Source organism: Mesoplodon mirus, assembly GCF_964341445.2.
Source record: "Mesoplodon mirus genome assembly, chromosome: 17".
NCBI classification, from domain to species: Eukaryota; Metazoa; Chordata; class Mammalia; order Artiodactyla; family Ziphiidae; genus Mesoplodon; species Mesoplodon mirus.
Genome location: NC_138993.1, coordinates 78,521,890 through 78,538,019, shown reverse-complemented (window position 1 = coordinate 78,538,019; position 16,130 = coordinate 78,521,890). Strand labels below are relative to the sequence as shown.

The 16,130-nt window shown below is 43.6% G+C and overlaps 1 protein-coding gene across 7 annotated transcripts in view; it reads right to left on the bottom strand.

The window, feature by feature from the left end:
• Nucleotides 1–10,866: 10,866 nt before the first annotated feature.
• The window catches only part of UPF3A (UPF3A regulator of nonsense mediated mRNA decay), a 36,111-nt gene continuing 30,847 nt past the window's right edge, over nucleotides 10,867–16,130 (bottom strand). Inside the window, exons 12-14 of one of the 7 annotated variants that reach the window (XM_082602019.1) lie at nucleotides 14,974–15,100; nucleotides 12,302–12,391; nucleotides 11,820–11,902 (exon numbers count right to left, since the gene is read on the bottom strand). In XM_082602019.1, coding sequence (XP_082458145.1) covers nucleotides 12,335–12,391; nucleotides 14,974–15,100 — 184 coding nt within the window. In that variant the 3' untranslated portion in view covers nucleotides 11,820–11,902; nucleotides 12,302–12,334. Of the gene's footprint in view, nucleotides 11,903–12,301; nucleotides 12,392–12,586; nucleotides 12,963–13,005; nucleotides 13,847–14,973; nucleotides 15,101–16,130 lie in introns of those variants that run through there. The other 6 variants (XM_082602021.1, XM_082602024.1, XM_082602018.1 and 3 more) reach the window with 6 other exon arrangements.

Sequence of the window (16,130 nt, the reverse complement as noted above, 5' to 3'; positions counted from 1 at the left end):
AATTCAAAAGAAGACAGAAATGCAGGAAATGAGGGACAAAAATATAGACAAACATTGTATATGCTCTATATGCTATAGGGCATACGGAAAACAAATAGCACCATGTCTCACCTAGTGAATGGGGCAGATGCTTTCCACGTCAGCAAGAAAGAACTGGATGACCAGTCACGAGTCCCCTTATAGGAGGGACCAGCAGGGCGAACCTGGGCCCCCAGAATCCTTTGCTCTTTCTCTGCTGCCAGGCAGAACTGGCTCTTCTGAATGACCATCTAAGGGTCACACAGCCAACCAGGGTGAGGCAGGTGAAACTGACAGGATCAATTGATTCCCCAGTGCCTGGCACATGGTAGGCACTTAATAAATACTAATTGAATAAATGAATGAGTGGGTTTTTCACACACCTGCAGATGAAAGGTTACCAGGAACCTGACACTGGTCTGCTGAGTTCTTTTATGCACGGCCAACGAATCATCATAGTGCAAAGCCAAACCTCTTCCAAACAGTCTTCTTTGCACCAATGAAGGGAGTGGCAGAAGGTACTTTTTGATTCAAGCAGGCTGCCCCAAGTGTGAAGGTCACCTGCTCTTGCTGGTGAACAAAATCATAATAATAAGGAGCAGCACAGAAACCGACCTGGCCTTGGACACTGTGCTTGTGCAGCTGCAGAAGGAGCCCATGACTTCTCTCCTGCCCGGAGTTCTGTATGAGGCTGGAAGCCGGGCTCCCGCTCCAAGCAAGGACTTCCACCACCTGGCCATCACCACAACTGACGTAAGGCACCAGTAAAGCTAAGGAGCTGCCTTCCTGGATGTTACAGCTTTAATGCTTGCCAAGCACACACTTCCTCTCATGCTGGGAATAAAGGGCACAGTGTTTGAGACCTTGAGCTATGAAGTCAGACAAACCTACGTTTGAACCTGCCTCCATCACTCTGTGTGTGTGTTTATGTGTGTGTGTGTGAGAACTTGGGTGACCTAGTATCTTCACACGCACAATGGGGCAGTCTTGTAAGACCTACCTCATAAGGTGGTTTTGGCACAAGACAGAATGAAATGCGCAGTGCACTCAGTAGAGTGCTTGCTAAATGTTAGATGCCATTGTTACTTAATGCTCTGCTTGAATTATACCAACACGAACTTGACCACTGGTAGGGAAACTGAGTTAGCATTGAAAGTTTAGGCTTTTATGGCCTGCCTCTTCCCGGCAGTGAGTTAGGTCCTTTGGGGATTTCATTCTATCGAACATCTTAAGTTATGTGTAGCCAACTTGTCACCACCCTGGAAATGTCTACAGTGGACCCCCATCGTGGTCTGGGGCTCCAGTGATCAAGACGTTGTTTCTGACGCCCTGTGCACCCTCCCTGCTGTCACCACAGAAGTGAGGCCTCAGGTCCTGACGAAAACTCAGCCCAGGCACCACTTCCTCAGCTAAGAAGGCTTTCCTGCCTCCCGGGCTGGGCAGGTCACGCCTTCTCTGACTCACAGACGCCTAGTCCTCTATTGTTACTGGCTTTTATCGGACTGTCTCCCCCACTCTGAGGGCCTTATTCCTGGAATATAGAACTTTCTCAAATAATTGTTGAAAGAGCAGAGGAGGGGGCATTCTTTGCTACCCAGCGTTTTCCCATAGATAGATACAATATTACCTATCAACTGTTTTCAAATCTGGCTGCACATTTGAATCACCTGCAGAGCTTTAAGAATGACTGGTTCCTGGGCCCCACCCAGACTAGTAAAGTCTTTTGGGTGTGGAGCACAGGACTGGGTGTTTTGTAGAGTCTCACAGGCTTCTAAATGCAGCCGAGGTTGAGAACCACGGTTATGAGCCATGACTGTTAGGCCCGCAGGCTTGCCCACACTCTGAGAAACTACTTGTGTGGGAAAAAGAAGACCAGCCTCCAAGTAAGGGGGCAACTTACCTCTTTCCGCCTCGGGTTTTTTTGTCTTTAAAATGGTGATATGCCATCTACTGCATGGAGCAGTTAGGAAGAAAGTGATGGAGAGGAAGTGTCTGCTCGCATTGCGAGTCACATTTGTGATGAAGCAGGAATGTCCTAGCTCATACTGTGTTTTTAGTTATAAAATACAGTATCTAAACAAGCAGAGAAGATGCCAAAGGAGTTCAGCTCTTTAACTGTGGTCTCTCTACCTTCAGGGACGGAAGGGGGTTGAAACAAAGCCAGGTTGAGCCGCGTGGCTGCCCAATGTGGTTAATAGGTTGGCTCCCCTTCAAGCTGATTGTTTTAAAATATTTGCTCAACATTCACTCAGAGGAGGCTGAATGCCAGGTGGGGAGAACACAGGTTCTCCCTGCTGCCCTGAGCAATTCAGCTCTAGCCTCAGAAAAGACCCTCAGAAGGCAGTTGAGGGCCCAATCACTGCTCCTTCAGGAAACCCATCCACAACGATCATTTCTCCTAAGTATTTCTTTCTGCCACATGGAGTTCTCTCCCTGAGAGGAGTTCTGGTGAATAGAAGTTTCACCATCTGGGTGCATCTCAAGTTCAGACTGTCCTTGGCTTCATCCAGCTCTGAAAAGTGGAGGCCTGGTCTCCCTGGGGGTTAATTGGAGATTGCGCGTTAAAAGATCACATGACTGTTCCCAGTGGGGAAACTTGACTGTCCACATTTCACTTGTGGAGCTTCCTATCATCTGTGAATCCATGTCCCTTCACTGGAAGAGAAACACCAAGGTGGGAGCAGGCCTGCCCAGGGCTCCCGGCTCGGTGGGAAGACAGCAGCGTCGCTCTCCTTCACCAGCTTCGTCCGCTCCAGCGGTGGGATTCGCTCTGGATAGAGTTAAGGCAAAAGCAGAAAGGATCAGGAGGCTACATATCTATCCAAATGATTCATCAGAGCTTTCTTGTTATGAAGTCTAAATTTTCCTGTATTATTCCTTTAAGTGGTAGGCTGGAGGAGGGATGGCATTTAAGGCTTCGGGATAAGTGAACAAGTGGCAAAAAGAATCAGTGATTTGGTACAAGAAGACCTGGTCTAAGACCTCGTTCACTCACACGTCTGCTGATCTGTGGCACATTAAATGGTTTGTCTTTTAACGCACCTGAGATGATAGTGTCTGCTTCGCAAGATGAGTTCGGGGACACAATGGGATAAAAGAGTTGAAAATTTAGAAAAACAGTTAAGGGTGTGTGGGCTTGAGGTCAAAGTACGATTTCCAGAAAGAATACATTTCAGAGTTTAATCAGCTTGTGAGGTTGTGAGTGTGGAATGAGCGAATGAGCTAGTTCAGAGGAGAATTTAGGGAACAGCGGTTTAAATAGTAAAGGCAGGCTGAAATAAGCTTGCTAAGTTAGAGAAAACTGGTTAATGGGACTATTTCCAAAATACATTCCATAAAGTCTATGGGTAAAATTTTATGTGATCTCTTCCTGATAAGGTGTGTAGCAATCATTAAGATAGTTTAAAAAAACCTCTTTTGATCAAGTATATTTACCAACTACAATCATTCTTCACCCAATTAAATATTTTATCATTCATGCCTCCCATTGATTAAAAAGTAAATTTATATGCTAGTTGCCAGACAGGGTAGCTTTTAGCAGTATATTTTACTGTTTTTTAAAATGGTAAATATAAGAGGTTTGGTAGTGGTATAAAACAAAATTAAAGGATTTATTTGTGAGTTTTAAAATAAATCTTATTTAATTTTTCCCAAAAGCCCAATGCTAGAGTTTGATATATTCATGTACACATATTTACTGAAGAAATATAACTTCCATTATCACATTCTTTGCTTCATCAATAACCCATTGGTTTAGCTACACATTATTTTAAATTGGGTAATAAGAAAGACTATTAACTCCATTTAATTTTAATATTGACATTACTGCATTTACTTACAAGATGTTTCTAATTTTTGTATAAATAAGTCCTCATTTTGAGACATCAATTTCATGTTTATTTGAATTGAAAAATGAAGTTTTTCTGAATAAATAAGGCTGATTTGGCAGATTGGCTTGATAGTAAGAACTAATTGGCAAAGGTTATTACATGGTGACTATTTTCCATAAATTGGATTCATTAAATTTGCATCCCAAGGCTTTAGAAAACTCTCTATGAAAATATTATACTGGCAAAGATGTTCTGAAATGACCGCCTTGATTATTTTTCCCCAAGCCTTTTTGAGTAGATCAGATTAAACTGTTCACTTCCAAGAATGAAAGACTAGGGGCTTCCCTGGTGGTCCAGTGGTTAGGACTCCGCACTTCCACTGCAGGGGGTGTGGGTTCGATCCCTGGTCGGAGAGCTAAGATCCTACATGCCGTGTGGTGTGGCCAAAATAAATAAATAAATAAACCAAGAGTGAAAGACTAGCAGGTACAATTATAATTTTCTGAGATGTTGGAAAAGACTTTTGTATACTTCCCAGGAGCCGAGAAACTGAACGACTCCAATCATTGAATTGCAAAGCCTTTCAAAAGTCAGATGATTTCTAATTCTTTGCTTTCAATTAAATTAGAAGAATTATCAAATGGTAGACATTGGAAGTAATTTTTGATTATAGATAACTATGAACATTTGGTATATAACGTGAAAGAATTTTAAAGGGTTAAGTGGTATTTTATAACAAAACTCCTCCGCTCCATTCAGTGTCACCAAGGTTTCTCTGCAGTTAGATCAATAAAAATGGAAACCTGGAATAGAATTGTCCAACATTGTCTTATTCTACTAGCAAAAGGTATTCATTAAATTCATCTGTCAGTATATGAACCCATTGGGAAAAAGATCCCCATCTTTCTGAGAGGAATTTTCTTTGTAACACTTTATTGTTGACTATTTTAAACAGCCACATAAGTAGAGAGAGAAGCTGGGACCTCACCAGTTTCGAGAATTATAAACATCCTGCTGTTTTTAATTCAAGGAAGGTTATTTCTAACCATCATACTTTTTATGTTTATGTCTTAGTTGGTTTGGACTGCTATAGGAAACTGCCTTAGACTGGGTGGCTTATAAGCAACAGAAATTTATTTCTCACAGTACTTGACACGGGAAGTCCAAGATCAAGGGGCTGGCAATTCAGTGTTTGGTGAGAGCCTGCTTCCTTGTCCATATGTGGCCACCTTCTCACTGTGTCCTCACATGGCAGAATGGGTGAGGGACGCTCTGGGGCCTCTTCTGTAAGATCCTAATCCCATTCCTGAGGGCTCCACCCTCATGGTTTAATGACCTCCCAAAGGTCCCACATTCAAATGCCATCACACTGGGGATTAGATTTCAACACGTGAGTTTGCGGGGAGGGGCATAAACATTCAGGCTATAGCAGTTTATACCTCTATTTTAATATTTGTTTTGATTAGTTATGTACTATTGTAATAGAGATATTTCTTAGTACTTAAGACCTTATGATAGGAAGTCCAAAATTTTAATTAATATGCACATTTTTATTGCAGGGAATTTTATCCTGCTCATTAAGATAAAAGTATGTGAAATTAAATTATGAAAATTCTTTTGGGAGGTACAGGAGCAAAAGTTTTGTGGACCACTTGTTAAGAAAACAATAGCAGGCTAAGTGTAAAGCTTTATTAGTTTCAAACTGGGCCAAGTCTTCCCCAATTCCTCAGCACGTTTTGTGATTTTCTGGTGCATGCGAACCCTACACGTTGTTTATCAGCCAGTCCCGTAGACTGGAGAAGGTGAAAAAGTCTGACATAGCTTATAAGTACCGCTTGGGTGTTTAATAAATGCAGACTGTGATCCAGTGGGCCGGGAGGAGGGCCCAGCATCTTTCCTTCATGGTAAATCTCAATGAAAAGGTTTCAATGTAGATGACACATCCACATGCGTGAGCCCTTCCCACACTGGAGCTTCAGGAGCATGTCACGTCAACACTCACAGACCAGCCGAAGAAGTTGGCTAGATCCTGTATTTATTAAAAATGTTTAGGGGGGTTGGTGGTGGTGTGATGAATTGGGAGATTGGGATTGACATATATCACTAATATGCATAAAATAGATAACTAATAAGAACCTGCTGTATAAATAAATAAATAAATAAATAAAATTTAGGAAGTCAAAAAAGAAATTACTCAGCCCATAAAAACTAACCACCCCGTACCCTGGGGCCTCTTGACCTCTGAGACGGCCCATACTCTGTCTGTGGAGTGTGTTTCTCTGTAAATAAATCCACTTCTTACCTTAAAAAAACAAAAAAGTTTATATTTTGTTATTCATAGATTCCTTAGCATTAATTTAATTTTTAAAAGTACTGCACGGAAATAGTATTTACATCGACTACTGAGTTTTTGTGCCAGTCCCTCACTCACCTTGCCCATATCCAGAACGTTTTGGGAGCTCTGGTCTCTGGCCTCCGTGGTGGGAAACTTCTGTGCCAGACTGTGTGTGCTTGCTTTTGGGGGCAGGTTATCTGGAAATCGTGGTTGGTTTCTCTCCACCTAGAACAGGAAACAACCCTCCCTAGAGCAGTGAGGGCGCCCCCTGCAGGCTTCCTGCTGAACAAGCAGCATAGCAAGTACTGGGCTTCGGGGGGTGTGGCAGTTTCAAAGTGTCCCGGGCACCCGTGGCTGTCCCTTCCTCCCTCTTTAAAGAAAGCCTTTTGTTCCTGACCCTAGAAGCCTGTCCTGGAGCCGTGAGGGAGCCCAGGCGCCGCCCCGCTCGGCTGAACTCCCACAGGGCATCCACGGTGTGCAGCAGCCCAGGGCAGTGCCGCAGTGCTGCCCATGGAGCCTCCTGTCTAGTGGCTGCCGGGAGTCCTGCACGGGCCACATGGTCAGCTGCTCTTCTTATATTCCATCCAAGGAGTGGGACATGCGTTAGGCCAGCGAAGGGTGCACTTATTTATTCACTCGGTGGGCGTTTTTAGGTGCCTGCTATGTACCAGGAACAGCTTCAGGCTCAGATGTGAAAGGATGAGGCAGCCTGCTCCTGCGGCGCTGCAAGGCGGAGGGGAGGGGCCACAGGTAACCAGCGCTGAGAGGGGCGAGAGGACACTGTGCTGAGTCTAGAGTGGACAGTGAGTTTCCCAGGAAGGCCCAGGCATGTGGGAGCCTTGATTGGTCAGGAGGTCTGGGTGAGGCCTGAGATTCTGCACCTCAAGCAAGTCCCTGTGTGAGGAGGTGAGAGAGAGGCCTCCCAGCAGCTGTGGGGACGGCCAGATGAGGAGGACACGAAGCCACAAAGACGTGGAGGTCGAGGCAGCATGGTATGTTGGACACAGAGGGACGGGCAGGGGCACGAGGAAGTGCCAGCTGTCCCTGAGGCTCACCGCGTCAGGGCGCCCAGGTTTGCGGCAGTGCTGTCCCCAGGTTGGCCCCATCGGGTGCACCCATGCTTGTCCCCTGCGTCCCCTACTTGAGAGAGTCGACTCCACAGTTGTTCACAAGATGTCAGGAGCTGAGGTCCTGCTGGCATCCTTGCCCTGCATCTTTCCGGCAGAGGCCCTGCGAACAGAATACAGTGTTAAGCTTGTGGATTTTGGTCAATCTAAGGTAAATGCCTATAGGAAGAAGAGTCACGTAAGCTCTTACAAGGCTCTTCAAATGGAGCCATCTTTCCGAATAGTCGAATGTGTCTGGGTCTGTGAACTGACGCTTATCTAGAAATTGGTTGAAGGGCCATGTCTCACTTTCATGGTGAATCAAGTCACACCTGTGTTCACAAGACCCCAAATGGGCTTTAGCTCTGCAGACCAAGCAGGAATCAAGTGGGTGGTTCATCCATTTCAGCCCCAGAGCGACTGGGGGCAGGGCTATTCTGATTACCGTACAGGCCCTTCTGACTGTGAGGGTCACCTTCCTGACCTTGACTCTAAAACGCCTGTATTTTCCCTTTTCCCTCTATGTCAGGGAGCCTGTGAGTTTCTTACTGCTGCTGTAACAATTACCATGAGTTTCGTGGCTTCAAAGGACAGAAATGTGTTCTCTTACAGTTCTGGAGATCAGTGTCAGCGGGGCCCCCTCCCTCTGGAGGCTCTGGGGGAGAGTCCGTTCCCTGCCTTCTCCAGCTTCTGCTGGCATCCCTGGGCTTGTGAGAGCAGCCCCAGTCTTCAGGGCCACATCTTCCCATTTCTCTCCTGCTCTGCCTTCATGTCACCTTCTCTTCTGCATGTCTGCGAGTAAAATCTTTTCCTGCTTCCCTCTTAAAAGGACACATGGTTGAATTTAGGGCTCACACAGACAATCCAGGAGAATCTCCCCATCTGAAGACCCTTAACTCAGTTGCATCTGCAAAGATCCCCCCTTTCTCCCACATACGGTAATAGATAGTCACAGGTTCCAGAGATGAGAATGTAGCTATCAGTCTACTACAGAGCCCACTTTAATTGCAGTCACTAAAGTCTTTTCAAAGATTCTGGTGTTTCATCAGTGCATTTTCAAAGTTTTGTAGAAAAGAGTATTATTGGACCCTTGGGGGCCATAGTTCAGAGGAAGAGGGTGGGTTGCCCATAACCAGTTCACTCCAGCCTTACTATCCTCGGAAATCTCTGAATTCCGATGGAAATTTTTGGCATCTCAACTTTACTTGGGTACCACTGAGTTTAGGCTGCTATTAATCAGCTGAGTAAACAACTAGAACGGATGTTTAAACCACCACACTGTCCATAAATTCAGTCCAACCTAGTATTCTTTTCTTTCTTGTTTAGAACCCTACACTCGGAATCCATTCCTACATTTGTTCCCCTCACGTTTGCTGACGTGAATTAATAAAGTGCTTGTTCTTTTGGTTGGAAGCTGCCTCCTCCAGACATTGACTTTGTTATTGGCTACTTCAGATCTGGAAAAGGCTGTGGCATGGGGGGAGCATAAGAAAATCAGCTTCCTTGGTGGGGGGATGGGGTGGAGGATCAGCTGGGTATCTGAGAGTCTGACGTATTCTGAGTCTCTTGAGGCCGGCTACCTACCTTCATTCTGATACATAGTCTCATTCTTTCCAGATTATTGAACCAACTTTCACACATTTTGTGGCTATTTCAACCCTCTGACTGTAAGGCATAAATTATTTTAGCACGTGCATCGCAAGTCCCAATTCTTACGTTTGACGACTTCAGACGTTTTGTTTGCCATTTGACAATGTTCAGTGCTGTTAGGAATTGCTTCTCTTCCCTACAGTCTTGAATCTCTCTTACCTTCCACACTGTTCTGTGGCAGCTCCAATGCAGTTTCCCCAAACCTGACCCATGATGAACAGTTTATCTCAGGGGACCCCAGGTAAGTGGCCATTTTCCACCATAGGACATAGGCTGCCAGATTCTCATTTCTCAATATTAGTGGGATTTTTACTCAGTGTAACTTATTTCCCCAAATTTCCTTTCTGTTGCCTCTAACCGTCTCCATTTATCAGTTTTCTTTTGAAATTCTTGGTTTTACGCAACAGAAACCAATCCTAGCTGACTTAAGCAGAAAGAGAACTTACTGGAAGCATCTCAAACAGCTCAGAGGACCAGCTGGAAGACTGGAGAATGGGAGGAGGCTCAGAAGCCGCAGAGGCAGGGCAGCATGCACGAGCACACGCCAGGCCCCCGTGGAGTCACTGCCGTCACCTGATGGGCACCGCACGCTGCTGTGAACGGCCCCAAGCCATCACCTCACCTCTGCACCACTCGTGAGGCAGGAGCTCCTCACTGGGTGAGCTCTGGCCTCCGGTTGCCAGGGCAACGGGCCCCACAGTTTATTCCTCCCCAATAGATCAGTGTACCTGGGGAGAAGATGATTGATAAAATAAGAAGTATCCGTATTTCCTGTCCACACCTTATTTCAGCTCGTATCTCAGTGAATTATAATCTTCCACTCACTTGTGTAGGTTTCCCTGCCAGCTGGAGAGACTGTTGTCAGCAAAGCCTTGTGCTTTGTCTTGAGGGTGTAGCAACAGTCCCTAGCACAAAGCTCACACTCAGACGAGCGTAGCTGAACTGATCGAATGATGAGTAGACCTTGGTGTAGGGCTGTCCTTGGCAAGTGGGAGCTTGTGTCTGTGGTGAGCAGAGGTGAAGAAGCAGCTGTGCCCCTTACTCCTTAGAGGGTAGAACCTGTAATTTACCTCTTAGAAGCAGCACAAGAGGTTTATAGAAATGTGTATTAAATGGAAAGGCTAAGTTCCAGGACACCTGGAAGACTTAAGAATTTTTCTGAATATTTCTTGTTTAATTAGTCAAAGTTGCTAGACGAACCACAGCTTTATCGCAATCTATCAGCCAGTTCTAGATTAGAACCTTGAGCCTTTGAGGTGTTTCTCTGGGGTTATTTTGTAAATGGAGGTTATGGCTGAAAACTGGTGTGGCTTCCTGGTCTTACAAGGTAGCATGGTGGAGGGAAAGGGGTCCCTAGAAGCATCAGAATCACCTGATCACCGGGAGGGCGAGGGCTGGGCCCTAGAATCTCAGTAGTTCTGAGGCAGGGCTTGAGAAGAGCTGGGGTCCGGGGAACCACACTCTGAGCAGCACCTCAGTAGAGCAGCAGGGTTTGCCTCCAAGTCAAAGCTTTCTCATACGTTCAACCCAAAGCAAAGCTGTCAGTTAAGATCAGATCTCACTAACATAACAGACACAGCCACTCACACTGCGTTAGTGACAAGACACGCCCCTGTCCCCCAACAAGCCCACAGGAAGGTGGGCTCCAGGGTGAGCTGGTCCTGCAGCTCCAGCACTGCCGACAGGAGCCCCCCATCTTCTCACCTCTGCTCTGAGTGCACATTTCAGCTCCATGGGAAGGTCGACACCCCTGGGGCCTCCTGAGTCACATACAGAACGACAGGGTGAGTTTGCCCTGCCATCCTGTTGGGCTCGCACGTCCCTTGGCCAGCGCAGCCCCCAGACACACGCTAGGAGAAGACCGGCCCATGTCTGGGGGCTGCACTGATCAGACTGGCCCGAGCCACGTGGGCCTGGGGAAGGGTGGGAGGGGTGGAGAGCTGCAGTGGAGGGAGGGACAGGTTCTGTTCAGTATAAAGAAGGTGACAGTGATGACCCCCCAACTCTTCAGTGGAGAGAACATACTTATTAAGTGTCTGTTACTTTAGATGATAGTTTCTGCCTATAATATTGAATTGCTCCATTTTATGTTTATGGCAAGAAGATTGTGAAAACAATTCAATGCTGGATTACTGACAGCCTACTGTATAAAAATTTTTACTTTTTAAAAGTTATTCCTTTGAGGATCTGATGAAAGCTTATATAGACCATTCCATAGAAAAATGTATGATATGCTTATTCATAATATGATACTAATTTAGGGAACCTGTGGACGACCACAAGAATAACAATGTTACAAGAGCACCCAACACGGGTTTCGTGTTAAGAATTCCTGATTCAGGGGAACTGGTTCTGCCATTTATGACGTGGAGGATGTGAGGAAGACTGTGAGCTTTTAGGGGTTTCCACTCCTTTTAAGTGAAAGGAAGGGTATTGAGGCCTGTGAAGTCAGGAACTGGTCTGCTTTGCTCACCACTGAATGCCTGACGCCTAGAAAAGGGCCTGCCACACAGAGGCACGCAGTGACCATTTGAAGAATGAATGTGATAATAACTGTCTCTCCAAAGAGCTGCTGTCTGGATGTAAAGAACTTCATAAATGTGAGTATCCACTCCACTTACGCTAGGACTGCTCAGTGGTGACTGTCTCTCCAGTGGGACAGGACTTTATTATAAAGACAGGTTCATCTGTGTTAAGAAGCACAGGTGCTTTTAATTTTAAATTCGAGTGACTTTTTTGAGGGTGGGTGGGATTCAGTTGGCCTGTCATAATTTAGTCTGTCTCTCAGTTTCTCTTTCTTACTGATATTTAGGGCAGATGGAGAAAGTGTTTGAGAAAGAAGTACTGGATTATTCTTTGAATCTGTGTCAGGGGAAATTTGATTTGCTAGTTCGCATGCCTGACAACATAATCCTTCAGATCTTCTTTCCTGATTTGGATGACATTGGGCGGCTGTCAAAAACCTGCAAAAAATTCCAAAAGGTAAGACCTTAAGATAATTTTTACTGGTAAATATTACACAGAATTTCAAAGAGAAAGGGAATGATTTAGAAAATTTTAACTTCATATTATGACAAACACTGGGTTTGTGCAATAATAAAACTTTTTTTTTAAACCTATAACCTAAAAAACTGGTTAAGCGACTGCTCAAGAGGAAAAAGTAGCACAGGAAGAGAGAATGATCAAGTGGTCATATGTAAAATATAAGACAGTGAGGGTCACAAACAAAGCAATTCTAGCAAGAAGAAATATATCATACTGCATTCCAAGGTAAGTGACATTTTTAAAAAGACACACATTAGAGAGAATGTTGAAAATAGTACTAATATAGTTCCTACTCAGGCTTAAACTTCAGCAAATACAAAAAACAGAACAAGAAGTTGCACAGGAGTTCCTCAGTGCAGACTTTGCCATTGTTCTTCACCGGGAAACTCAGCAGCAGATAGAGACCCTTGGGGAAAGAATTAGTTTTCAAATTCCTCGTTTCAAATGCAAATGACTCATTTTAGGCATTTATATACATTTGGTAATTAAAAGCTTTGAATCCACTTGGAAAGAGAAGTAATGAAAATCTATTTTTTGTACATAATCATTGTTCAAAAATTAGAAAGAAAAGAACTAAAAATCATCTTAATCTTACCTTCAGTTGCTATTAAATTTTGGCATATTTCTTAGCAGTATTTGTCCTAAAAGCTTGAGTATTTTTAAAGCTATTTCACTGTGAGGTTTAGGTGGTTTCTAGACCAAAATACATAGTCAGAAATTCTAGTCATAAAACAATTTGTTATTTGTAAGATAAATATTGGCTTAAAGATAAATTTTCTCATTTAAGAACGAGCAAGTTGCAATATAAGGTATTTTGTCGTTTTAATCATTTGAGCATTTATTCAATAAATATTTACTGAGTTCCACCAATTTGGCATAAACAGCAGTAAACATCTCAGTCTCTGCCTTCATGGGCTTGTCGTCCAGTGGGTGGGCCGTGGAGGAGTGACGGGGCCATGGGGTGGGGGGTGACAGAGTCTGCAGAGTTTTTACAAAGCAGGATTTAAAATGCGTATCAAAACATAAAAGCTCTACTTCCACAGTGTAGTCTCAATTATTAGCCACTGTAAAAATGTTAGTAATTGGCACACCTTTCCAAACATTTTCTATGCAAATGTAAACATTCTGTGGGTCTATAAAGGGTTGACGCACGTTCTGCACTTTGGACTTTACCCCACACCGTGGAAAAGTTGGTGTTAGTGTTGCGCATTGTGGAGCTGTCACTTAGCCACGTCCCAGGAGGAGCACGTGGGCTGTTCCAGAAAGAAGGGCATCTAACAGCTGGCGTGTCTATGTTTTGTAGCAGCAGTTCAATCTGTAGGATGTAGTGTTAGGAGTTCCAATGCTGGGTGTAAGGCTATTTCTATTTTATGTTTTTACAGATAAGGCAATTTAGCTTGAGGAATTTTTTAATAACATAAGAACTAACAAATCTCATTTGAAAGCTGACAGAAATGATCCAAAAGAGGAAGACTTGGGGGTCCAGGAGAGAGGAGCCATTGCTGCAGGCCACCACCATTGGGTTCCTTCCCTTGCAGTCCTTGGGTTTCCTGGGACAGGCCTGTCTCAGCCTGCTCAGGCTGCCATAACAAAATACCACAGACTGGGCAGCATAAACAAAGACATTTATTTCTCACTGTTCTGGAGGCTGGAAGTCCAAGATCAAGGTGCTAGCTTATTGGTGCTGGTGGGGGCCTTCCCAGCTGGCAGACAGCGGCCTTCTGGCTGTGTGCTCATGTGGCAGAGAGAGCTAGTGAGCGCTGGTGTCTTCTTTTATAAGAGTGCTACTCCTATGGGATCAGGGCCCCATCCTTATGACCTCATTTGGTTGCTTCTTTACTTCAATACGGCCACACTGGGGGCTAAGGGTTCAATGAGTGAATACTGGGGTGGAGGGGGACACAATTCAGCCCATAGCAAGGCCTGACTCCAAACGTCATGAGTTCCACCACCTATTAAGATATCCTAGAAATGCCAGCAGTTTGGTGTCCAAACAACATCTCCTACCTTGGCCCTCACACCCCAAAGTGGCATAAGAATCCTCTGTCCAATCAACTGCTCCATGTTTTGATTCAGAAAAGTATGATCCTAGTGATGTAGGAAATGGCTACTCCATGAGCATGTGATGGAGTAATTGTATGTAGGCACACTGTACGTAACCTGTAGACACACTGCTCTCAACTTGGCACACTGATTTTTCTACCATGATAATAATTTAAATTATTTTACTGAAGAATACCATTCTTTCTATGGGGTAGGCTGCTTACGTTTAAATTGACTAAGACTTTTTTAAAAAATCTCTTTTGTGATATAAGGTTACTTATGTATTTATTTTTCTTTTAGATGTGTAGCAATGAAGAATTCTGGGAGAGATTTAGAACTTCACAGGATAAACATGCTTTTGATACAAAGAAGATAGGGATAACCATTTACAAGAAACTGCTAGCTTTCCACCAAAATGCAGCCCGGCAGAAATTCACACAAAGCAGACAGACAGCATTTTTCTAAACTTAACTGAAGTGACAAAATTTAAAAATAATGATTAAAACTGAATTTTCATGTAAAAATAACGAGTAGACCTTGCCTATAGCTAAGATTGGGTTGAAGCAATTATCTGGTAGATTTAAGCGGGAAAATTTGTTTTTTAAAAACCCTCTTGACTCTGAATAGTGTTCTGAAAATAAACTTCTCGTTCTTCTTTTTCTTTCTTGCTATTAATCTATGAACAGATCAAGAGGATCAAATACCTACTTAATTCTCCACTTTAACCTAATACATGTCCTTAATTTTAAAGATAGGAAGAACAGAATAGAAAGCAAATCTGCTTAAAGTATAGATGATTATATGTCTTTTCATCAGAGTTAAGATAGACACCAAAATGGGAATTCAGTGAAAGAGATGAAAGTAAATGATCCTTTCTCATAGTGTGATGTGAAAAAATCCACGCCCTTGTCCGCGTGGATCTTCCACATGTGCAGAATTCACTCACCCCATGAGGAATGCGGTTGGGGAAGAAACAGTGGGCTGCTGGGAAGTGGCTGGAGCAGCCACTCTCCTTCCTTGAATTTGCTGGATTTGCTGCAGAAACATCTGCAGGTGTTTCACTGCCTTGGGATCTATGAAATGGGAGAAGATTACTCAGTAAGTACTACTATTATTTAGCAAGTAAAAACTTGTTTCCAAAGATGGTAAATGAGATCCTTCAAAGGGCCTATATTTCATGTCAGATTTGAGGAATTGCTTCAGTTGGTGTCTATGATTTACTAGCAAGGCTGAGAGCAATGAAAATCCCAATAGGCAGCTCCTCTCCTTTGTTATGTTCATGTTTAGAATATAATTATTAAAATTACTAAGTAGTTGAATAAAACCAAGGACTGAAATCCAAAATGAGAAACAACAGAAAACATTAAAAGAAAGTTTTGCAGAGGAATTACGAAGAAGTGAAGCAGGAGGCCAACCCTCACTCGAGCCCTCAGTCACACGGAGAACTCGGTCCCTCCCCATGACTGTCAGCTGTAATTCCAAGGGATGTGTCCACATGAACGGTAATTCTTTCCTTAACATTTTTGCCATTTCTTAGACATAGGATAAACTCAAAGTTTTTCTGTAATTGGTAATAAAAACTTCACACGTATGTGAACAGCTTTTGATCTTACCGGCCACAGGTTGCTAGACATCCCCAAACCTCACACACTGTGCATGCCCTGCCCAGCCAATCTGAAAGCCTACATTGGGAAGTGTGTACCAATATAAAGAGTATTACTGTTTTAAAACAGTGGTCTCAAAATGAGTTCTGATAATCCCTGAAGAGGTAACTTAGGCACCTTTCAGAGGGTGTAACTATTCAATACTTTTGTATTTATATATTTTTCAGCTTTATTGATATATGATTGACAGATAAAAAATTGTAATATATTTAAAGTGTACATTGAGATGATTTGATATATGTACAGTATGAAAGGATTCTCACTGAGTTAATCAATATACACTCACTGCCTCACATATTTACTTTTTTTTTTTTTTTTGGTCAGAATACAAGTTCTACTCAGCAAATTTCAATTACAGAATACAGCATTATCAACTACAGTCACCATATTATACATTAGATCCTCAGACCTTATTCATCTGATAACCCAATGTTTGTAC